This window comes from Pogoniulus pusillus, chromosome 6 (assembly GCF_015220805.1).
Source record: "Pogoniulus pusillus isolate bPogPus1 chromosome 6, bPogPus1.pri, whole genome shotgun sequence".
NCBI lineage: Eukaryota > Metazoa > Chordata > Aves > Piciformes > Lybiidae > Pogoniulus > Pogoniulus pusillus.
Window position 1 is genome coordinate 36,861,397 of NC_087269.1, and position 25,318 is coordinate 36,886,714.

The 25,318-nt window shown below is 39.2% G+C and overlaps 1 protein-coding gene across 1 annotated transcript; it reads right to left on the reverse strand.

The window, feature by feature from the left end:
- Positions 1-1,163: 1,163 nt before the first annotated feature.
- On the reverse strand, positions 1,164-21,657 carry DNA2 (DNA replication helicase/nuclease 2). The gene is made up of 21 exons (XM_064145256.1): positions 21,611-21,657; positions 20,282-20,461; positions 19,092-19,275; positions 17,243-17,388; positions 15,295-15,420; positions 14,226-14,445; positions 13,114-13,231; positions 12,641-12,806; positions 11,358-11,552; positions 10,190-10,420; positions 9,639-9,755; positions 9,424-9,533; positions 7,917-8,026; positions 6,214-6,438; positions 5,354-5,547; positions 5,168-5,257; positions 4,884-5,076; positions 4,114-4,203; positions 3,281-3,463; positions 3,007-3,155; positions 1,164-2,394 (listed from the first exon to the last, which is right to left on the reverse strand). Exons 1-21 carry the CDS (start codon positions 21,619-21,621, stop codon positions 2,340-2,342), a joined length of 3,093 nt encoding a protein of 1,030 aa, XP_064001326.1. The 5' UTR covers positions 21,622-21,657; the 3' UTR covers positions 1,164-2,339.
- Between the last annotated feature and the right edge of the window lie 3,661 nt (positions 21,658-25,318).

Sequence of the window (25,318 nt, forward strand, 5' to 3'; positions counted from 1 at the left end):
CTAAAAGCTCCCACCTCACACTTTTCCAAGACTGGACAACACGTACTATCGCTCTGGGAAAATCTTTGGGTTCAGTACCTTAAATGGGAATAAAAATTTGGCTTCTGAAAATGCAGATCTCAGTTACTTCAGACTTCAGTTTTATCTTTAAAAACACTGAAACATCCATCTCATGAGGAAAGAAAAAAGTACTGTAGATTGCTGGAGCTATATTTGCACCAGATTTTTGCCACAAAGAGCTCTGTTTTAAACTTGCTGCACCCTAGCACTACAATGTGATCTGCTTAATAGTTATTCTAAATCGAATTCTTCCCTCCCGGCTTCACAGGACAGGCTGAACTGCAAGCTGCAGAACCCCACCTGGTTCCAAAGAAAACAGCAGGGGAAAAGGTCATCGTGGGTTGGCAAGGATGGGCAGACCACAGCCCCTGCTTCTTACATCCATGATCTCCACCTCTTAAAAAAAAAGGAACCTCTACCTTTCAATAATAAACAGTCTTGACTCAGGCTCTGATCCCGCTAGTCTGGCATAATCCAACTTCTTGCTGATGAACTCCAGTAACACATGCTGGTGGCTGCTTCCATATCAGCAAGCTGTTCTAAAGGCAGCAAAGTAACTCTTCATTTTACAGAATAGGCCTCTAAGACACACATACTTATTAGGGTCCATGAGCATTTTAGAGACTGACCTTAATTTCATTTAAACAATGGTTTGATCGGGTAGCCTCAAGCTGTAGCTCTCTGCTCAATCTGATTTTTACCATGCATAAGAAGAAAGGACACATTTTGGAAATATATATATATAAATATGGGATTGCTCTTGTGTCTGTTTCTCATGCAGCTCTCGACAGTATGTGAATCATATCCTAGAAAAGCATAATGTGGTGTAAGAAAAGAGATAAGCTAAAGCTTGAGGCCTTTGTACACAAAGATCCAAAACATAAAAAGAAAAACTCCATATAAGGATACTTCATTTTGAAATCTCTGTAATAAGAGTGTTTTACCATTATGTTTCTGATCCTTAGTAAGACCCAGAGCACATACACTGGTGATGAAGCAGTATGTATTTTGACCTGAAAAAAAAGGAGATCCTGTCAAGTATTTGAATCATTTTCCTACTCTTCAAATTATCTGTAGTATATCAAGCACAGTATCAACAACAGTAACGAAATCAACATCAAACTTTTATTATATCAAATATTACAGAAGTTCAGGAGCCATTTACAAAAGAGGAAGTGCCCACACTTAGTTACAGAGGAACTCCTAGCTGCTATGTGCACACAACTTGACATCAATCTAAGAGACAACAAATAATACGATTCTGAAGAATCTAAACATTGATGTTTCCACCAGCGAGCTTGGAAAGAAGCTTCTCAGTAATAGAGTATGAGGTAGTACAATGAAACTAAATAACATCTGTCAAATAAAGGAGGTTTCAGTATTTTGTATTGTGCAGATGCTATCTTTAAAAAAAAATAGAACCTGAGCATGTAAACTTCTTATTCACCAAGCTGCACCTCTAGTTTGTTTCTTGGGAATTTGGAGGTTTGGTTTTGTTTTTAAGACAAGACTACAGATGGGACAAACTGAAATCAGAGTTGTGCTGTGATCTGCATCTGAGCAGCATTTCAGATTTATCTGCTAAATAGGTTAGTTCATAAAAGGGAACTAAGTTACTCAACGTTGTATTTCTCCCTGATATTTGCAAGAATCAAGGGATTAGAAAAATTATCCAGGAATCTTCCTGTGAGAAATTTACATTATGTACACAAATATAAAATACTTCATCGTTTAAAAAAACTCAGAAGCACATTTAAAAGAGCAATATGAGAATCTGAAAAAATTCTTCCTATTTTTTTTCCCAAACAGTACAACACTACAGCACCTCATTAAGGAATTTGAATAAATTGAAGTGCTTTATATTAACTATGTCTTGACATCTTTAAAATCAAACTGGGCCCAGAAAACTATGTCTCAATGCAGCACTGGTTTACCCTCCACTCCTCCTCCAGTGTTTCCTCACTTACTTATGCTGATAACCATTTATCAGGATAAAAGCAAATACAGAAGTAGCCATCCAGTATCTCAAGGAACAGGGAGCTTCGTGTTTCTGATTTGTTACAAGTACACCAGTATTAAAACAACCAGCTTAAAGAAAGAACCGAGTGGTTTTGTTTTACTGAAAGGAAGTCTTTAAAATAGTTGCATGTGATTTCTGTGTTGGCTTCGTTCAGATTAAACAGCATACACCAGCACTCATACAGCACTAACCAGTTATTTACATTCAGCAGCATCAGAAGGAAGTACAGAAATGCCTCTAAAACTCCTCATCTCCACAATCATAAAATGTTACACTTGTGAATACTTTCATGAGCCCCTGCGGGAAGACTGAAGATGTAGAAAGTTAAGGAAACATTTTTTACAACATCTTGCTTTCACAAAAAACAGAACCTATTTGGATAGGTATTGGTGTCCGCAAAGAAAGCAACAAGGTATTTCCTTATCTAACAGGAGATGGAAGCAGTTGTAGATAGAGCAAACTCATTACAGTGCCAGAGAGAAGGAAAAAAATAACCAATCTCAAAGTTGCACCACCGTCTGTTCTACCAGCAGTACTCATGAGCTGTTCTCTCACCAGATATGTTTAGATGTATGGTACGCCTGAGGAAAACATTCACACTGACAGATGCCAAGAAACTAGAATGATAGAAAAAATGCAAACCCATTAAAAACTAAAACTTTAGGCTTTAAAATTAATTATGTTGAAGTTGACTTGCAAGACAGAATGGATTTCTGCTTTTGAAGACACAGAAGGTTCTAGAGCTATCCATTAGCTTGATCTCAAGGGTATTTTTGGCATACTTTGTTAGCACATTTTGTACTGCGTTGCAAATCAGTTCATCACAAGAGTAACCCAAATAATTTCAGATCTTCTCATCCTGATCTCAAATCTCAAGAAGTTAATCTTACCCTTCCCCATCACGAAACAGTACAGTGAAAAAGGATATCATTGCCTCAGACTGCATGTGGCAGAGCAGCTTCTCCAAAGGAGGATAGCGACAAAGGGAGGGAACACAGCCCAGCATGATGAGTTTGTGCTTAGCTCTTGTGATAGCAACATTAAGGCGTCGCCAATCCTTCAGGAGGGTGCCAAGCTGCAAAATAAGCATAATTTGACTTTATTTTTTCTACCTATCCTTCAGGACTTATTGTAGATGAGAGTTTGAAAATGAGATGTTCAGCTATTAAAATTGACTGCAAGTTAGTATAACCAACTTACATTTTCATCATTGCTATTCCTAACAAAAGACACAATGATGATACTTTTGTCTCTTCCTTGGTACTTATCTACTGTGTTGACTTCCACTCTATTCTCCTTCAATTTTGCCATCAAATCATTAATTGTTTTTAATTGATGTCTATATGGTGAGATAATGCCAATGTCTGAAGGCTTACAACCAGCCTAAAGGAGAAGAAACAGAGGAAAAAAGTGGTCACTACAGTTGGCTTGGGATACTCATTACAGTCAGAACCTCAAGGATTGACACTAAACTATCAATAGAACTCTGTGGATAATTGGTATTAACTAAAGAATATAAAAAATGTTTGTTACTGCAAGCTTTCTAACTTTGTCCTAACCTAGAACAAAGACATATATGCTTGAAATACTCTGGTTTTCTTCCTCAAATTGTGAGGTGAGAATTCATAGCTCCCAAAGCTAACTTGATGAAATAAGGAATAAAAGCAAATCTTCTCCCCTCTCTAACAACAAGGTCCTCATCTCTCAGAACTTGGCACCCAGCTATTTTTGCATCTCAGGTACAACCAGGCAAGGGATAGGGAACTGAATGCAGACTTATCTGCTTGCTCATCTGGGGTCAAGTAACAAATCTCTTCATGAAAATCAGTCTAAAAGCTGAGCATACAATAAACTGTCTTTTGCTTTCTGGATCTGAATTCCATTTAAATTCCTTATTAATTTTCTTCCCTTTACATGTAGCCAACATTTCTTTTATCCCCCAAACAGTAACTCAGTACATACAGTCAACATTACTACAGCAGTGTAAAAATAAAAACCTGTCTGTCTAAACAATGTAATAAAGTAGAATATACCTTAATAAATAAGGATGTGAGGAAGAGTACTAGTTTGGCTTCTGTCACGTTACTTACACCACCATTTTCTGCATGTTCTGGTGCTGGGACCTTTAAAAATACAAAACAATGACTCTTGCTGTCTACACTGGCATGCTACATTCTGATCCCTAACTTGTCCTACCATATGTATTTTTATAGTAACAGCTTTAGTAAAAATAAAGCTAAATGCTAAGTTTTAATAGTGTTTAAGAACTCATACTGTAACTTCAGAACACTGCATTTGCAAACCAAGTTGAAATAATCTTCTGAAAGGTATTTTTAATAGTAGCAAATCACGTTAAGAAACTGTCAAAGCATCATCACACAACTTCACAGTTACAAGCATTCTTGACTCTGGCACACACTCACAACACCACTGGCCCTTGGCCACCGGAACCGAAGTCATTCTGTGGCTACAAGGGCATTCAATGTGGCTGCACACTTTAAGCCACACTTTGTACATGAGAACAAAGCTTATAGCACATTCACTGTTTTCTGAAATGTTCTGTGACTTGAAAGTTTCAGCTGCCCTTAGATGTGCTGCTTCCAGCAGAAGTTGTACCATCACAATTAATCAGCTATACAAACATTGCACATACAAATGTTGCACATTTCACATGTAACTAGAAATCCAGTTTTTAAAGTTACATATTGAACCCTACCTAAGCCACGTGAAGTTCTGCATGTTGACTACATTGAGGATCTGCACTCAAAAATACTATTTTGAAAGCAGAATACAAAAACTTTACCTTCTCTGTGTTCAGAAAGCACACAGGTTTGTCTGGATTAAGTACTTCGTTCAACCAGGTTTTTGAAACATCCGCAAGCTCCAGTTTCAGGTTTTTTAGGTTGGGCAAATTAACAGTGGCATTTGACACCTTCTCGGAACCACATTCCAGTTTGCCTTCATACACTAGCATGTTACTCAACGACATAATTTTACTAAAGATTTAATAAACAAGAAAAGGCATTAAACCTTGTGGTTTTGATCTCACATTATATCCCTGTGCAATAAATAACAAGTTTTAAATACCTATTCATTCTGTATTGCACGGTTAATTGGACAACAGCATTTTGGTTTTGTTCCAGCCTTTTGAATAAACTTTCACTCATACCAAGATCTCTGTTGTAAGAGAGAAAAACAGCATCAGCTAAAACAGTGCAAGAGACTACCTGGAATTCACATTACTAACAATTGTACAGCAGCATTTTATCTTACCTTGCTTCTGCATTCAGTACAAGTGGAGGCAGCTGCTGGTGATCTCCCACCAGCACAAACCTTTTGGAGCAGAATAGTGGGCCCAGACAGGTGAGCTGGCTTATCTGGGAAGCTTCATCAACTATACAGAAATCAAATTGCTTCCGATCGAAGATGGGGTGATTTACTCCCATGCAAGATGTTGCTACCACTGGCTGAAAATTGAGATACACTTTAAGGATAAGATACATCTGACATCCTTCAGCATTACGTTTTCCAGGTTAAAAGAGAAAGATAAATTATCTCTAATGAAATTGACGTGCAAAACCAAAGCATTAGTCCTTGAAATCAGACCAGCACACCTTACAAACTTGAGCCTTGCGGATTCTTGCATTGATTGCAAGTGACAAAGCAAAAATCAGCTTTAGAGCAGAATGCAGTAAACTTATTCCTGGCTATATGTTTAGAGTGGTCTCAAGTTCTATGCATGTAGAATTCGTGGAGTGTGCCAAGATGAATACTGTAGAAAATTATGTCATTTAGGGTGGGATTTTTTTTTCATAATTCCAAAGAGAAGATGTGCATAAAGGTACAGGACATTGCAGCAGTTAAGCATCACCCTCCCACACAAGATCTCAGATGACAACACTGAATGGTCAGAATTTATCATTTACAAAGTTACATTGTGTGGACTCCAACTTTCAGACTGTTAGTTTCAGTCATTATTGCCTATAACAAAGTTATAGCCATGTAGAGATTATCTTTTTTAGCTCAGAAGAAGCACCCTTGGGATGGGGTGCTCTGCAACATCTGATCAAACAGAATACTCATGTAGTTAGTCTGAACAAATTTGCAGGGCTAGCAAAACCCACTTTTCTTACCTGACTGTTATAGATCTCTTCCAAGTCTGTTACACATTTAATTGATTTGGACCTGCAAATTTCTTCCTCTGTGTATTTCTGGATGTCTGGATGAACTTTCTGAGCTCGCCCTAAGCGCAAGAAACCAACTTTGAATTTGGCTAGCTTTAGCAGGATATTGTCCACAGCAGTGTGTGTAAAACTAGTCAGAAGAACACTGAAGCCACAAGCAGAAAGAATTCTCACCTAATGAGTGGCAAAGGGAAAGAAAAATAGTTACTAGTTCATATTCAAGAATGAGCAATCCCATGTTTGAGTAAAAAACCAAGAAGTTTTGGAGGAAGCAAATAATAAGTATGACTTCATTTCTATCAATCTTTCTAGCAGATATGCCAGTTAGCTCTTATCAAAACAACAGAAGTTGTAGACTTGATGGTTTTCATAAACAACAGGCTTTTACCATGCATACCACAAGCAGCAGGAGCTAAGGACACTTATGCACACTTAAATTGCACTGAAAAGAAGGAAGACCTCATCTTGAATACTGCATTCAGTTTTGGGCTCCCCAGTTTAAGGGGGACAGGGATCTGCTGCAGAGGGTTTTGCAGAGGGCTATGAGGATGATTAGGGGACTGGAGCACATCTCTTATGAGGAGAGGCTGAGGGACCTGGGGCTTCTTAGTCTGGAGAAGAAAAGACAGAGGGGATTTAATAAATGTTTATAAACATTTGAGGGCCAGTCAGGAGCAGGCAGACAGGCACTTCTCACTTGCTTCATGTGGTAGGACAAGTAACAATGGGTCTAAGTTGCAGCACAAGAGGTTCTACCTCAACACAAGGGGTAACTTCTTTACTGTAAGGGTCAAAGAGTACTGGAACAGGCTCCCCAGAGAGGTTGTGGAGTCTCCTTCTCTGGAGACTTTCAAGGCCTGTCTGGATGCATTCCTCTGTGATCTGTACTAGATTATGTGGTCCTGCTCTCGCAGGGAGGTTGGACTTCATGACCTCCTTGAGTCCCTTCCAACCCCTAATATGCTGTGATAAAGATCTCTACTGTAAGAACAAGTAATGCAGCCCACTCCCACAAACTACTCCCCAGAACAATTTAGCAACAACAGATTCAGTAGAACACACTGGTCTGATAATAGCAGCAACTGCTAGAGCTTCAGCCTCCTCTTTCTCCTTGAGCAGATGACAACAGGAAGCAAGATGACACTGCTATTTGAAGAAAAACTCACCACAGCCCACAGCCTGAATCCAGTATGCCCTACAGTCCTTTCCTAGGGAGGGGACCTTCAGCTACAGAAGATAACTAACAGGCTGAGCATAGCTCCAGCACCGTGCATTTACACAATTTACAATGGGCAAGTCACTGACTTCCCCAAGGAGCCCCTTTGTCCAAGCTGCAACTTAGGATTTGAGGATGTGCTGATATTTAGAGGCAGTTTTATCACTGAAGTGTAACAGCAGTGATGAAATGTCACATTTCAATCTCCTCCCTTCCACAGGTATTCCTACACAAGCAAAAGAAAATCCTACCCTGCAAAATATATTTGTAGTTCCACCAAATATAAAGTTCAGGATTACAGAGACATGCATTTTCCTCTTTGAAGTTAAGCAGGTAACGGCAGACCAAGTCACAACAATTCATGTTGGACAGCCTGATTAATGCTATTCTCTAAATCTCACCAAAACAACTTAAAAATCAAGATTCATGATCTTACTAGAGCACATATTGTAGTAGTTTTTCCTGTTCCAGGCATACCCACGATAAGTGTGTAGTCTCTTGAAAGTAGCACTTGCTTCATGGCTTGTTTCTGAGGCTTGTTTAGACCTTTAAGAAGAAGAACCAAAATTCAATATCTACTCTTCAGAATCATTGTAATAACTGTTAGTTAACAAAATAAAATTAGAGCTTCCTCCTCCAAAGCCCTTAAAGAATTTAACAAAGCAAGTACATAGGTTCTCATGAAGTAATATTAAACATAATACACAAGACATAGCACAGAGTCTGCAGTACAGTCCCAGAAACAAATCTCTAAAGATATTTTCATTCTTAAAGCTTTTGACTTTTTTCCCATACTCCAAATGATTACCTCCACATGATATCTTATATGGACATTTCTGTTTTGTCATGCCCACGGTCACATTGAAACATATGGCTCACAGTAAAGAGAAATCAGTTGTACATGCATCATCACCTTGTTTTCTTGTAAACATTATACCAGAGCTGTTGCTCCTCAGCCAGATGTAGACAAGCAGCAGGTTGCAGCTACTGGACCAGGAAAAGCTCAAACAAAAGGTTTTCAGACTGAATTTTTATTAAAAGTTCTATTTACGCCCTACAACTGCCTGAAGGGAGGTTATTGTAGCCAGGTGGGGTTGGCCTCTTCTCCCAGGCAAGCAGCAACGGAACAAGAGGACACAGTCTCAAGTTGTGCCAGGGGAGATATAGGCTGGGTGTTAGGAGAAAGTTCTTCACAGAAAGAGTGATTGGCATTAGAATGGGCTGCCCAGGGAGGTGGTGGAGTTGCTGTGCCTGGAAGTGTTCAAGACTGGATGAAGCACTTATTGCCATGGCCTAGTTGATTGGGTAGGGCTGGGTGCTAGGTTGGACTGGGTGATCTTGGAGGTCTCTTCCAACCTGGTTTATTCTAAGATTCTATGATTATAAAGTGTTTAGTTAGATTTGCTTCCACAGATAACTATCAGAGAAAAGCAAATTCTCAAATACAAGACACTGCCACATGCCTAAACAAATTTTCTTTAAAAAAAAAAGTTGAAAAAAAGGTATCACACACTAGAGAGCATCTGAGTCATCAAGGGTGATTACACAGGTAGACGCTTACACCAAAGCTCATCATCTCCTCCCTCAAAGTTTGTTTTCTGTATCCCAAGAGCCTTGCTTGCTCCTTCCCTTTGTAAAGGTTAGAGGTAATCATATGGCAGTGTTTAGTTTCAGCAGTTTGCAGTTTCAACAGAAGCAAAACTTAAATAAATTAAAACTTTAAAAAAGTAAAACAAACACCTGGTCAGGTCTTCCAACATGTTTAAAAAAATAAATTAGTCACAGGAAGGCATGCAAGGTAGGAACCTAATTTTAATCTTCAAGCAGCAAAACTTTCATTACTGAACCCCAAATCAGGGCAAACCTCCTTATATTTGGTAAGCTAAATGCTTTGGATATCGGCTTGATAAGTATGTCTATGATTTTAGGGAAAGACTTTGTACCTTTCAGAATATTTGCAACAGTTTCCTTTGCTTCTGGAGGAAGGACAGAGCTCAAATGCTGAATAAAGCGTGGCTTGTGGAAATCAATTATCAAGTCGCGGAGCCTTTCACTGAAAAAAACAAAACAACCAACCAAACACCAGCAAGAAGAGATACCATCTGAGACACTTTATCTGAAAATACTGCATTTGTGGAATTCATTTGATTTTTCATACCTGACTGGGCAATTTTTCATCAATTTAGAAAGGTTTTCAAAAGGGACTCCTATGCCAAGATCTCCTTCTTCATGATCCAACCTAAATATGGTATTCTTGGGGAGTTTTGACAAATTCCTGAAGGATAGCAGGAATAAAGACAAAATTACTCTGTTTACAAGCAGTATGATGGTTAAAGACTTTTACTGATAACAGTGTTAAGTGATATCTCCCAGAGATCCCAGAGTGAAGCAATAGCTATTACTTAATGCACCTATAAAAAAATATAGTGTGAATACTTAAAGTTACTACAATAATCACTGTATCCATGCACCTCTTATCTCAAGTTGATCCAAGTCAATGGCATTTGCAAGCTTGCTTTTATCCAAACAACCTAGTTCAAAAGACAGGTACATACACTGACCAAGTATTAACATTTTTAATGTCTGAAAGGTATTTCCCCAAGCCCAAGAAGATGAGATTGAATATGATAGAGCTTTTTGGACACCTAGAAGTACTGAAGATAGGATGATAGTGTCTTCAGACAGATATTTTTCCTCTTGTTCTATTACCTGCCCAACAAACAGGAGACTTTCGTCACACTGACTCCTCTAACGTAGCCAGTAGCCAAACCAAGTAAACCATTTTCCTCTCCACTCACAACCACTCGATCACCAACCAATAGGTTTGTTCCAGGTATGACACCATTTCTACGTTGGAAAAGATGTAGGTACTGTCCCTCAGAAATTTCCTGTATTTCATCAACTCTGATCAGGTTTCCAACACAATCTCCAGCCTTCTCTCTGAAGATGTTAGAAAAATAAATACACTTTAATATTAAGATCCTCTCATTAACAGAAATAAAAATCCAATACGCACCCCACCACACCAAAGAAGTACCAAAATAGAAATACAAAAGGACAAACCAAACAAAAAATACCCCCAAAATCAACAAAAAATCCCAGAAACCACACACAAGTAGAATGAGGAAGATGAACAGTCACCTTACTAAAGCCACTGTGGCCAGAAAAGAACTGCAAAAATAGGTTGAAGCTTGTACTTGTTCCAAGAACAGATTGTAATATGTAGGTTAAAGTCACCTATAATTTTCTGTTAAAATACAACTACTGAAATGTATAGATTCACTTCAATAAGACGTTGTTCGTTTCCCTTAAACTAACAGCAACATCTCACTTCTACAGCTGCTTTGAAATGGGCCTGCAAACTACCAGCTATTTTTCATGCAGCTGCTGGACTAGATGATGTCTAACAACATGCTACTTCAGCCAACAATAGCCCTTAGTCTGCTCTTATCCATGTTCTTAGGAAGACCATTGAAAAAACACATCACTGTCAAGCAAGCCCTCAGGAAAGCAGCAGTGAGCTCAGCTCACAGTCACTACCCATTCTCAGCTCCCAGCAACATGAAGGAACCAGAATTATACCACTTTTGCTCCTGAAGACCGAGGCTGCACTTGGCTCTTTCCTGTGTGTAGTTTAAAAAAAAAAACCTCAACAATGTCCAATTGCAAAAACAAAACTAATAAATCTATGAGGTTAATGTTTTCATCGGGTCAAATATCACCAAAAAATGCCTATGCAAGTAGCATATTCAGCTATTTCTACAAGGAGTAGATAATAACTGGTTTTCCTTGTAGTGAAAACACAAGTTTCACTTGTACCTCATTTTCAGTTACTGAAGAGAGCATCATTTGTACCAAGGTAGAAAGTACATTTTACCTTTCCACAGAAGGCAGTGTCCATATATTTTTATAACCCTTTTTGCTCTCTCCACTTTGCAGTTCCAAGGTTAACATTAGATACCACAGGCTGAAATACTCCAAGTGGGAGGGTTTCAGGTGCTGGGTTTCTCTTTCAATAACAGGTGCCATAGCAGGAGGAAAAGACACACTGTCTATTGTTTGTTCTACAGCTCTAGGAGTACAGCAAAACATAAAGAATTGTGTCTTTTTTTCTTGCAAATCTATATATACATAATATATACTGTAACATATCAAACAGAGCAATCTATCATCACTGACATAAAGTTGAATCCATATCCTTTGTTTATAACAACAATCTCATATTAGTAACTTCACATCTCTAATTTTGAATAATAAGCCCAATTAAAGACATTTCTGAGACAGTACTATGCACATTTACATAACTGATCTTTCATTCCTCGAGGTTATTGTACATTAAGAATTAGCTAAGCAAAAGACTTTAGTTACTTGACAAGCAGATTTCAAACCAATTTAACTCAGAGGCAAATATAAATACATTATGGCAAATCACATATGCAAAATGTAATTGGAGAAAAACTTTGGTTCAGAAGTGAATGGCTACCCAGTTAGCAATGATCCTGTCGATGCAACAACTGAGTATTAGAAGTACTAGTTCACAAAAACTAATTTACATAAAGGTAACGTGTACCCACAGAGCTCCTGCCCCCAGTATACCCTTTACCACACTCATTTTTAAAACAATTGGGTATAATATTCACATAAGATCACTCCAAAGCTCTCCTTTTTCAACATATCTTATTTGATTTGGTTTTGTGCAGCAATAGACTAAAATTTAAAACACCTTTTAAAACAATTCACTAACTTTGGGAATATTTGTCAAATATTTGCTTGCTACTTCTCTTGGACAAGAGATGCAGTAACGCCTTAGCAGAGTAATACCAATGTACTGTTACTTATGCGATGCCCTACAGGGAAACAGTATTAAAGTGAAAGTGTTGTCCAGCAAAAATGCAGCCTCAGAAGGCTGCCATTTTCAAAAAGCTGCAAGAATATTGTATTTATTAACTTAGATATAAATGAAATCTGATATCATCAGCAAGTATTTTGTCAAGATGTATCTCAGATCTTGCCTTGCAGAAAGCGTGTCTGAGCAAACACATTAAGTCTGTGACTCGCAGGGGTACAGGAGTCCTCAAACAGATATAAGAATTCAAATCACAGTATCAAAAGCTACAATTATTCAAGATTATTTAAAAAACACAAATCAAACTTATTTACCTGCTGTAGAGAAAACAATTGTGCATTTGGGAACAGAATTTACAGGCTTGACTGTCATCAACTACAGGGGGCAAAGCAGCAAGCTGCGAATGCTGTCTTCCCCCACCAGCTTTATATGTACTGTGCATTAAGTAGAAGGCCACGTGGTTTCTCAGCTTCATTAATTCTGTCAAGAAAAGAAACCAATTAAGATAACATAACATGTTGGGCTTAATTTGTAGCAACTTCTAACTCAAAAATAACTACCCATCAACTCTTTAGGCAGCTAAAGAGTGAGAATTCGCACAGCAAAGTCCAAGCAGAGTATTAATTAAAATTAAGTTTATAACATAAGCTTATTGTAATTAGTAACATTACAATAGGACACATTTCTGAGTACAGACATGTTCGTGAAAGCAAATCTTGTGCAATTGCTGAAATATTTCATTTTAATGATGATAACTATGGTTTCTGGAGAAGAGAATCAACTTCACCTCTTCGGTCCATGCGAGCTCCAGATACAGGGTACATAGTGCCAGTTTTAAGATAAAGAAGAAATCCAGCTTCAGGATCTATCCTCCGTTCTAAATTCAACAATGTATATAGAATAACCTGCAAACATTAAAGATAAACTCATTACAATGCATTAAAACCAAAATGCATTAGAAGCTGTATTTAGTTTTCCATCATTTACATGGTTAAGCAGCCATTACTATCACAAGCAATCACACAACCACAGAATTAAACAGGTTGGAAAAAACCTCTAAGATCATCGAGTCCAACCTATCACCTAACCCTTCCAATTAGCTAAACCATGGCAGTAAGTGCCTCATGCAGCCTCCTCTTAAACACCTCTAGGAATGGAGAGTCCACCATCTCCCCGAGCAGCCCATTCCAATGGCCAATTACTCTTTCAGGGAAGAACTTCTTCCTAACAACCAGCCTTGCTGAAGTGCAGGTAGATAACACGTCCACCAGGCAGGTCACCTCATCACAAAAAAGAGATCAAATTGGTCAAGCAGGACTTTGCCCCTCCTAAATCCATGCTGGCTGGGTCTGATCCTCTGACCATCCTATAGGTGTCCTGTAATTGCACTCAGGATGATCTGTTCCATTACCTTGCATGACACCGAGATCAGGCTGACAGGTCTAGAAGCCATGAATATTAAGCACCTAACCAAGAATTAATATCAAGCACCTAACCAAAGATTTCCATTAAAAGGCATCTTCCTTAACAAAAGCTTATAGCAAAGCTACTCCCTCTAGATCAGCCCACCTCTCTGGACAGATGTCCAACACCAATTCTTGAAACAATCTGCCTCAACCTGATATCTCAGTACTTCAATGTAGTAAGAAGAGACTAAAGAACAGATATTCCAAGATAACTATCATAAACACATTGGAAAAGTGATAAATGCATGTATTTCTCACTCCTCAGTTCACTTGCATTTTGGGCATGCCAATGTCAGTTATCCATAAATCTAGAGCATACCACACACAAAGGGTTTCACATTCATCAGATGAAATAGCTCACCTAATAAATCAAGTATAAATAACCACTGATTGTAAAAACAAAAAAAAAAACCCCAACATTTGGGTTTCATACCTGACTTCTGTGCTCTATGGAGTTAGATTCCTTGCCTGACTTGAGCTCTAAAGGCATTATCCTAGACTGTACTCCAGACTGGCGGTGGATTTTCACCCTGGCTGTAACATCAACCTTCCCCTTCAGCCCAAACCTGGGAGACCAGATATTCTCTTCAACATCCAAGATATCTACTATCTCTATCTTGGAAGAGTAATCTTCTCTTCTTTCATCACTTGACCTAGGAAGAAAATTAAATCAGGAGTTAAATATTAAGAATTAATAAAAATTGTTAATTATTAATATTTGTTGGTTTGGTTTTTTTCGCATTGTAGGTGCTCTTTAGGTACTAAAGTACATCAAGTCAACTTCAAAACACCTTTCCATTAACAGAGGAAGCATCATGTCAGAAAGTTACTTCAAATTGCCTATTGGCATGTAGCTTTGTTCTTCACCTACATTTTTTTAACTTTGAAAAGACCTTAAAACTGTTTTTAATAGTTTTTGGTCTTCTCTGAATAATGACACACTAAACCAATTTGTTTCTTTTAAAAGTTTACTGATATACACTGGAAAGTAGCATACAGATTTTACTGAGATCTGCCGTTTCATTGGCACTTCAATACTCCATAGCTATAACAACTAACAGCAAGAAGTGACAATCAAGAAGAGCTCTACTGCAGTCGAATGAAATCCCCATTTCACTGATAAAACTCTTAAGGTAGTGAAGAACTACATTGGATTAATGAAGCTTCACATTCTGATCTGCGATCTTACATGTATTTGCAGTATTTTCTAGTTTGGGAATGCAAGCATACTTGCTCTACTAACTAATTACTACAATTTCTACTTCACACCATACTGTCCACAAGGATCTTAAGTCAAATAAGCTATTTACATCATTTCACCCTCAGTCTGAATGTCTTCCCCACTACTAACATGAAGACAAGCTATTTTGGCAGCAAGGTTGTTATTTAGCTCCCTACCACTGAGCAGATGTGCATTAAAAGTGTCGTTCAGAAAAATAAGAAGTGAATGAAACAAGACCTATGACACAAAACAGTTTTAGCTTAGAATTCTGGCTTCTTACAGTTTCAGTTGCATTTTGTTTTGGTTATCTGGATTGCGCATGAAGTCTTCTACCCATTTGAAAAAAGATGGCAAATATTCTTGCACCTCCTGCAGTATTTCTGTTTGTTTCAGATTTAAGTGATACCTAAAAAACAAAGCCATGCATATGGAGACAGAAAAATTACATTTGCTGCTAACACTAGCAACATTTTGCCTCAAGTACCAACAAGACTAATGGAACTATCAGGATTCAATAAATATCTATAAATTGTTGATAAGGAGAGAGAGACTCACAAAGGTTCAACTAGATAAATCCATTAAACTATAACTTATCTATTACAAGAGACAAAATTACATTATCCTCATTTCTGATGTAACTTTGGAAATGACAGATGAAGTACAATGAAAGCTTCAGTATGGCAGATGTGATGAAACAAAGCTAATAGTCTGACTGCAAGAAAGTAGCACCAGATTCATGCATTTTAAAAGTCTGTTTCTATGCTTCATGCAAAATTGAAAAACATTTTAAAAGGGCATTTGTTTTTATCTCAATACACTGATCTGCTACTTCATGTACACTTTGACAGGTTTCAGACTATTTTCATAGGAAGAAATTATGATCTTCTGCAGCTGCTACTGTAACAAATATTCAAGAAAGCAGAAGTATCATTAAACAGAACCTGATCATGAGGCTTTAGATAATTCAGTGCTGCCACTCACTTAGAAATAGTGTATTTTTTTCTAAAGCAACAGAGAAATACAAATGTTTTTTTCCCCAAAAAGGTTCATACAAGCACAAAAGACCACAGCCAGTAGACTTCTGTAACTTACTTTTCAAAGCCAAGAAATAGTAGCCTACATATGCAAAGAGGAATTGCAAACCAACCGTTGCAAACTGAGAGACCCAGGGTGACACACACAAAAACCTTAGGTAGTTACTACCTTAGGTAGTAACTTACTATCTTAGGTAGTTACAACTCAAACTATCTAAGAGAATCTTGTTACAATGTTCCAGCTCTTCTGGGACTAACAAATACTACCATTGCCAAAATACATTTTATAATACTCTAGACATAATAATTTTCTACATGATTGAATTAGATTTAAATCAGGTCTACAGCAAAATCTTACAACTGACAGCCATTCATCTTGCTATTTTCCAATGGAAACATGAAGATTATTGACTAACATTTCTATCAACTCTGCAGGGAAAATAAGTTAAAGGCCCTCTGACAGCTGAGCCCTTAAGAGACTGTATTGAAGTATATGAAAGTATCAGACACCTTCTTGGTCAGTCAAAAGTTTCTAGTTTACGTCCTTAAGATGAAAATTAATTAACGTTTAACTGAGCTTTCAAAAGCTCCTGAAAATCAAATTCACAGTCACAAACATTCCAATATGTTTGAACTGAAGAACCCTCCACATCTAGTTACTCCAGAAACCTTATTGCTGTCCACAACTACCTGAGGGGTGGTTGTGGCCAGGAGGAGGTTGCTCTCTTCTCTCAGGTGGCCAGCATCAGAATGAGAGGACACAGCCTCAGGCTGCGCCAGGGGAAATTTAGGCTCGAGGTGAGGAGAAAGTTCTTCACTGAGAGAGTCATTGGACACTGGAATGGGCTGCCCGGGGATGTGGTGGAGTCGCTGTCCCTGGAGCTGTTCAAGGCAAGATTGGACGTGGCACTTGGTGCCATGGTCTAGCCTTGAGCTCTGTGGTAAAGGGTTGGACTTGATGATCTGTGAGGTCTCTTCCAACCCTGATGATACTGTGAAACATAGTTCAGATCTATAAGATCAGGGAAGGCAATTAAATTACATTATAATATAATTCCCTATCTTAGTAAAACATATCCAGGTTTCATTAGGCAGATTTCTTCCATATTGGTGATGCAATTTTTAAAGTACAACTTTATCTGCTAATTCAAGCGTTCCTACCAAGTCCTCCAAGCATAGTAGACACATACTTACATTTCTTTGAGATATTTCTGTCCATACACTATTTTATTTGCTAGTACTTCCACTTTTTCTTGTGTCAAGTTATTAGTTACCGATTGCTGGAAAATGTCATGAAGAATTGTGCCAATGAGTGTATGGCGTGAACCAAACTCTGAGCCCTGCAACAGATATCAGAGAACATATGTCATACATAAATTATTTATGCCTACTTCATGCTAACTTTTCTATGAAGTTATGTTTTTTATTTGCTGCATATGATGGGCTGCACTTACTTAACTGTAGAGTTTTCACCTTACTAATATCTGTTCAAACCTGAGTGTGTCAGATGTAAATGGGTCTCTCCTACTACTTTCCTCTCTCAATTTTAATGTTAGGATACAATCCCTGCATGGTTGACAGGTGAGAAAAAAGCACAGATTAATATCCATTTTGAGCAAGTTTTGCCTGCAGGTAGTATTAATAGATGTATTCCCTAATGCAAATGTTATTACTTTTTTCTCTTTTTCTTTTATTTCCCCCCATGAAGCAGCTACAAATTCACACAAAATTGTTCCAAGAGTCATCAAAATGACTCAGAAATCCATCCTACCATCATCACCAGGACTGGCTCCTGTAGACTCTTAAGAGTTGTCAGAAGAAGTTAGTTAAGACCTCTGCATGAGCCACCACCAAACAACTGGAAACCTAACCACTGTGGTTTAAGTACTTACTGGTACCTTTTACACACCTGGTACTTGTGTGTTGCACTCACAAATTGTAGCTAGTATTTTCCTAAAGTTAGAGGCCTCTGCATTGCCCCTTCCAATTAGCTTATTCCCACTACTCCTCTAATGAAGGGCTCACATCACAGTATTAATCTCTTGTATTTAACTTACTTGCTTTGATCACAGACCTGTTTACAAATCCCATGCCCATTTGGATTTATATTCCTGACACCTCCACAAGTTATCCTCAACTGAAGATGGCAGCTGTTGTTTCTCTACCATTTGCTTATTAGCAAGGACACTACCATAAGAAACTTTTACCCTTTTCAAGCTCCAGCAGCTGGATTCAGATTCCAGAGTTAGCCCACACCAACTCTGAACAGAATTGGCAAATTTTTCAGGGGGTTTTAACTTGGCTAAGTGAAGTTATGTTTTCATATGGCAAAAAAGAGGCACGTCCCTCACAAAGGATTCATATCCACACAAAACATGGTAAGAGATTATCAAAAAGTTGACAGAATTTAAAGTGGAAAGACCATTTCTTTCAATTACCTACATTAAGAATGCAGGATTATTTCAGACACAATTGTCAAAAAACACAAGAGGGAGCAGCTAAGGAAACTGAAGTTGTTCAGCCTGGAGGAAACAAGGCTGGCCCTCTACAACTCTCTGAAAAGATGGAGCAAGGTGAGAGTTGGTCTCTTCTCCCAAGTAACATATGATAGGACAAGAGGAAACAGCCTCTACCTGCATGGGGGAAGGTTTGGGATGGACATAAGGAACAATTCCTTCACCAAAAGGGTTATCAAACCACAGAACAGGCTGCCCAGGGAAGTAGCAGAGTGGCCAAGCCTGAAGGGGTCTAAAAGACATGAAAATGTAGTATTGAGGGTTTAGGCTTAGGTTTAGTGGTGGACTTGGCAATGCTGGGTTAATTGTTGGACCAGACAATTCTAAAGGTGTCTTCCAATCAAAACAATTCCATGATTGTAAGTCAAACCAGAGAATTTTCATTCTAAATTATTCTATGCTGTAAACATTATGAATAGCTAATAATAACATATTGCAGTACAGCATCTCAGCCATTTCAGATATTGAGCAGTCTCAATGGAATAGTCACCCATTAATACACTTGATGTTCTGGAGTTAACACTTACCCTAAACTTTTCACTCAGCACTGCTCTTCTTACACATCGAATACTGTTTGATATCGTAGTGCCAGAAAGCAGCAAATCTGGGTGAAGGACCAGGTAGCCAGACTGTTCATTTATGACCCAGGTACCAGAGCTACACTCCCCTTCTAAATGAACAATGTCTCCTGGAACAACTGGAACAGACTCCCTGCAATGCAACACATTTGAACAAACATTTGCAGGCCAGGAACCTCGTATATTAATGTATTACTTATAACACATCAGATCTGACATACTTGGAAACATGAGATTATTGTAATTTTTAAAGAAATTAACCTTTAAAAAAAAAGCTGAAAGTGAATAAAGGAATTTTTGCTGACAAAGCATTGATAATTTTGAGTACTGGATGCTTCATCAGGACAGCCTGCACGTAGGAAAATCCTTCTGGCTTCCAGCTGGCTTAGGGCTGTTCACTAAGCCATTTCAGTATTGTTATATTTTATATCAGTATATTTTTTTTCATTACATTACCTTTTCACTTCACAATTCTCATTGTTTCAGAAACTCAATAAAATCTAAAAATACTTAAACTCATTTAGAAATTTCAAAGTTCAGGATCTTTCACATATTTGCCTTCAAGAAATGAGAGCCTTACACTTTTCTCCCACCTTTCAGACAGAAAATGAAGCAGTGCCAAACAGCATATGCATGCCCATGTGTTTCAAAAGACTAAGCTGATCTTTTCTTTCATAATAAACCATGCAATGCACAAGCACCTAGAGCTACAAACCTATCTTTACTCGAAAAAACTTTTGCAATAGAGCTCAAACTAAGATGATTCTAAGAGACTGTATAAAACCTCACATTTTACACCTAGCTTTGTACACTTTTACATATAATTTAGTAGAACACACTTAAAATGGCCTGCTTTGAGATTATTGTCTTAAAGTTTGTTTGTACAAACTAAAACTTTAAGGTAGCAATATCCACTCAACACAAGTTAGACGTGACACCAATGAGATACACACACATATATATATATATGACAATATTACATTAATCACAGAATGTCAAAGGTTGAATAAAGGCTGTTTCAGGATTTGGTATAATTTTTGATACAGTAAAACTCATGTAAAAGGCAACACGAAGAAAATTCAATGAATAACCCAATATTTCATTCTCTTTTCAGACATGTAAATTTCTGTATGGATTACCAGCCATTCCTAAGAATGCACAGCTCTGTGTCATCCAGGGACTGAGATGCTGTAATTGTTAAGTGCTTCTCAGGGTCATTTCCATTTCTCTGCACCACATTGACTTCCAACACACGATATCTGTTGTTCAACCCATTCCTAAGTATTGTGTCAGCGGAGTCAGACCCTTTCTTCTGAAAACTTAAGTAACAATTCATTAATACAAAGACATGCCACTATATGAAAAGAGAACAGCCAACTCATATATACAAGAAAGAAGAAAGCTTCAAGTGTAAATCCAACTTCACCCCTCCTGGATTTTTATACACTAAGTATTTAGACTCGGTTTTTAGCTCTACCCAGGTGGACTGTAGGAAACGTTATCTTTAGCAATGCCTTTTTAGAGGGTGGAGATAAAACCCAAACATTTAGACATTTAAGACACGAGTCAGATATTAGGAATTCACTATTTTTACAGCTAATACATCCTTTTGGTGTCCAAATACTTGTACTCATCTAGAGTAACTGCACTGCAACCCCATGTTTGTGCAAAAGCTTGTATCTGTCTGAACACTATAAAGCACATAAGAACTCCCACCATCACCCAAGTACACCAAACACAGACAACTTGTACTCCCTTAACCTCAGCACAAATATAATCATAGAATCAACCAGGTTGGAAGAGACCTCCAAGCTCATCCAGTCCAACCTAGCACCCAGCCCTAGCCAGTCAACTAGACCATGGCACTAAGTGCCTCATCCAGGCTTTTCTTGAAGAGCTCAAGAGACGGTGACTCCACCACCTCCCTGGGCAGATATTCAGGGTTCAGTTTTCTTGTAGCAAATCACCCAAAATCTCGGATAGAGCAGTCAAGCCGAACACTCTCCTGGCACCGAACGACGCCTTTTAGAGCTCCAGGCAAGGCCAGAGGCTCACGGCAGCCACCTGCACTCCGCCCCATAGCCCATCCTGGCCACTGCAAACGCCAGTTACTCGCCAAGCAGCGGCGGGCTCCTCTCATCGACTGTTCAGACAATGCCGAGCGCTTCCTCACTCTCTCTCAGCCCCGCCGAAGGCCTGTGCAAAGCACCTCCGCTCCGACGGCCCTGAGGGCCGCTTCCCGCGCTCCCGCGCCCGCAGCCGGGGATGGGCCGGCAGGGCAGACGGCACTGAACTTCAAACTCCCCGCGCCCGCAGCCGGGGACGGGCCGGCAGGGCAGACGGCACTGAACTTCAAACTCCCCGCGCCCGCAGCCGGGGACGGGCCGGCAGGGCAGACGGCACTGAACTTCAAACTCCCCGCGCCCGCAGCCGGCTCCACCCATCCCTGCCTCTCCTTCCGCCGCTACCTCTCAGCCATCAGCAGCTCCGCCGCGCACAGATCAGATCAGATCAGACCAGATGAGCTGGGCCCGGTTCGCTCCCGTCCGCGACCCAGCTCCCACACGCACTGACGGGGAGATGCAAGCCCCCTCAGCACGGCCCCGTACAAGACACCGTGACGCAGGCGCACTGCAGCCCCATCCCCTCGGTGCCTCCCAGCTCGGCCGCTGGCGAACCGAGAGCAGGCACAGCCAATGGGAGGCGCGGGGAGGGGTCCCGCGCCGGGGGCGGGGCGCGCGCTTCCCGCGCGTGGGCGGAGGGCCTGAGGGCGCGGAGCGGCGCGCGGCTCGGGCTCTCGCGTCGCGCGGGAGCCTGAGGGAGGCCCTGCCCGAGGCCGGTGCTCAGCCCTGCCCTCACTCGTGTCCGCCAGGGCCCGGCCTCTGCTGCCCGTGCAGCGGCGTGAGGAGAAACCAGCTGCGGCTTACGAGCCAACCTCAGCCCCAGAACCAGACTTTCTCTCGGAAAAGGAATTGTCGCATTCGAGGCTGTTCAGCGAGAGGAGGAGGTGTCAAATTCTGGATTCCATCATTTGTTCTTTCTTTTTGGCCACAAGCTGAAGCTAGCACTTCCAGCAATGATAAGACACAGGTATTACATCTCAGTGCATCTGTTACGTTTGAAATAGCGCTCCGGAGTTTGTATGTTAGGAAAATTGTGTACTAAGAGTTCAGTCTTGTATCTCTTCAATGAACCTAAACATTACAAACCAGTATGAAGCTCTAGTCGGGTGAAGATGAGTTTTGGCCAATGGTTAGACAGCCAAACAGACTGATCAAAGCTTTACTTTTAAAAGGTGAAAACGCAAAGTTGCTTCTTTAGTCTTACTTGGGACAGTCCTGAAAAACGTGCAGCAAACGCTATGAGCTGTGCTTTCCATTTCAGAACCTCCAATATAAGCTTACTTTTAATTTGTGCCAACAGCATTAAATGCACAGCCACATAAGTAAAAGAGGTGGCATTGGTTTCATACACTTAACCTTGTGCTCTCTAGTGTCTTTCATGGTGCCTTGAGACCTCCTACACAAAAAAACCCTACAAAACATCCAATACTTTTAACTAACTTAAAATCCAAGCAGTCTCCAAAATCCAGATAAATATGAAGCTTTACTTTAGTACCAAAAATCACACTAAGGTGTTCAGACTGTGGCTTTTCTAGCTTTCTGGCATCACTGATTGAGGCAAAAAGAGTTTGCACAAGTGAGTTACATCAGTGCTCTCCATCAAGATGGAACTGTATAAATTCAGGAATGGCAAAAACATTTGCATTGGATAACAAAACTTGTTCCAATCCTGTGACAAACAGGGGGTTAGCTATGTATACCTACATCAGTTAACACGCTTTATATGTCTCCACTTTTTGGCCCACAGATTTACCCAGGGAAATACATGAAGGCAACTTGAGTTGTGTCTTCCCCGGCAACTGACTCAGTAATACATACTTGCTTGCTGCCACACCGGGTAAGTTTATTCTGAAAGCCAAATTTAGGATAAAATTTATTTTACATCAGATCTAGCAAGTATGCAGCCACAGTGTGAGCTGGTTCAGTGAAGTGACACCAGTAAAATCCATCCATTTCTTCTGGTGGGTTAACCTTTCATCAGACCAGTGGAAGCATCATATCAAGCCAACCTAGGTTGGATGAGGCAAACTATCAAACAGCACTCAAAGGTGAAGTGAAATAAAAAAGTAGAAATTAGCTACAAGGAAAGGCATCAGCATGTGAACTGATTCACTATGCAACCATGGTAGCACTGTGGTAAAAGAGCCAACAGGTGTGGAAAAAAGAGGGAGAGTACAGGAAACCTTAACTTAGGCCAGCCTGAAGCACCCTGGGATCTACTCTGAGGATGCTCAGGGGGCACCCTCTCACCCACCTTACCAAAACAAAGATCTTTGAGCTGAACAGACTCACACTAGTTGCAAGAATAGGAGCAGTTAAGGACCAAGCAGAGATATGTGCTTTTACACATTTGTGAACCAACAGATGCAGTTGGTTTGAGTTGAAAACAGGAGAGAAAGCTTATACCTTGCATGTGCTTTGCATGCTCCTTTTTCATGGAATAGAATCATAGAGTCATTAACGTTGGAAAAGTCTTCCAAGATAGAGTTCAACAGTTTTCTCAGTCCTTTTCAGGAAAGGAAGGGAAAGAATTTGAAGAGTGTCAATAGAAGTTGTCCACATTGGCATCTCATTTAAATGAGTAACAAACATCTGGAGTATAATAGTAATAAAATAGAATAATTGTAATTCATTGGTGTAAAAGAATTGTTCAGATATGTGAAATTTTGCTGTGCAATTACTGAAAATGTCATCTATAAGTGCTTTAGTTACATCTGTTAAAATTGAGAATTTTGCCTATGTGGAGATGAAGTGTGGGGTTTAAAGAGACAATGTCTAATCACTGGAAACAAACCCCCTGAGATATAATTTTTCAAGACATTATGGGTAAGACTGTTTGAGACTCTCACCGGAAGGATTTCTAAAATGGTTAGGCTTTTTCTACTTCCATGTCAAATAGCACTGGAAATGACTGAGTTTAACAGTTTAAAAATATTGTCTAAGGTTACATAACCAGTTCTTCGCAAAAACAGTTATTTCACTGGATAGAACTTTTAGTTAAGACATTATTATGGTGTGAAATTTTAGGAAATACATACAAAATCACATTCAGGCTTCTATTTTCTGAAAAGAAAGTGAAACAGAAAATATAATCTAAGAAGACGATTAAGGCATGGAAATGAGCTTGGCTGGAGACTAATCTTGTTCATTTACTGAAGAAAATCAGTGGTTGCTTGTTCAGTACTCTCAAAATACTAGAGAGAGAAAAGAAAAAAAAAATAAATCCCTCAGTTCAAAATGAAAATAAACCAACTTTTTATAGGACTGTCACTGGAGAAAGAAAGAGATCTGCAATTAAATCACATATTCTAAATAAATTAATTACTATATCTGAATAAGAAATATTTGAATAAGCTTTCCAGAAGAAATCAGATATAGCTACTTACTAAAAGAACAACTAGAAACTCCGGTCTCTTCCCATCTAGCCCCCACATGAAATTATTTTTCCTTCATAGACCCTGCTCAAAGCAATTAAAAATCCTCCAAATTTTGTTTTGAAAATCTAATTCTGCAAATACAGCAGTTTCATTCCACAGATCTGTTTTTCACATGCAATGTTCTACTCAGTTATATATGGGACAATTTAAATGCTGCTCTTCTCAAGAAGCAGGATTCTACTTTATTCTGCAGAAGATGTCTTTAACATCTCATGACACAGCTCAAGCCTAAATTCCTCACATAATATCACTTTTAATAACATTAAGATGCAAAACTCTGAATTTAAACATCCTTTACAATATTAATGTGACAAAGAACTGGCACCCAAGAAGATGCTTACTTGCTCACACAGTAAAATACAGAGGGGAAAAAAAAGGCACATCTCTCTTTTTTAATGGTGGGGTTAGCTCTACTACAAGGACTTCAAAAGATTAAAAATTGCTGTGATACTGGGCAATTTTCTTTCACTGAAACTATAGATCACATGAAAAATCTTATTTGTTGTCTCTTAATTAAGAATTACAGTATTATGCAGATTCACCAGCAAGTTTAAACATACAGATAATTCCAGAAACAAACTCTTTCCAGCTGCAGCACATACAAATCAGACAAGTA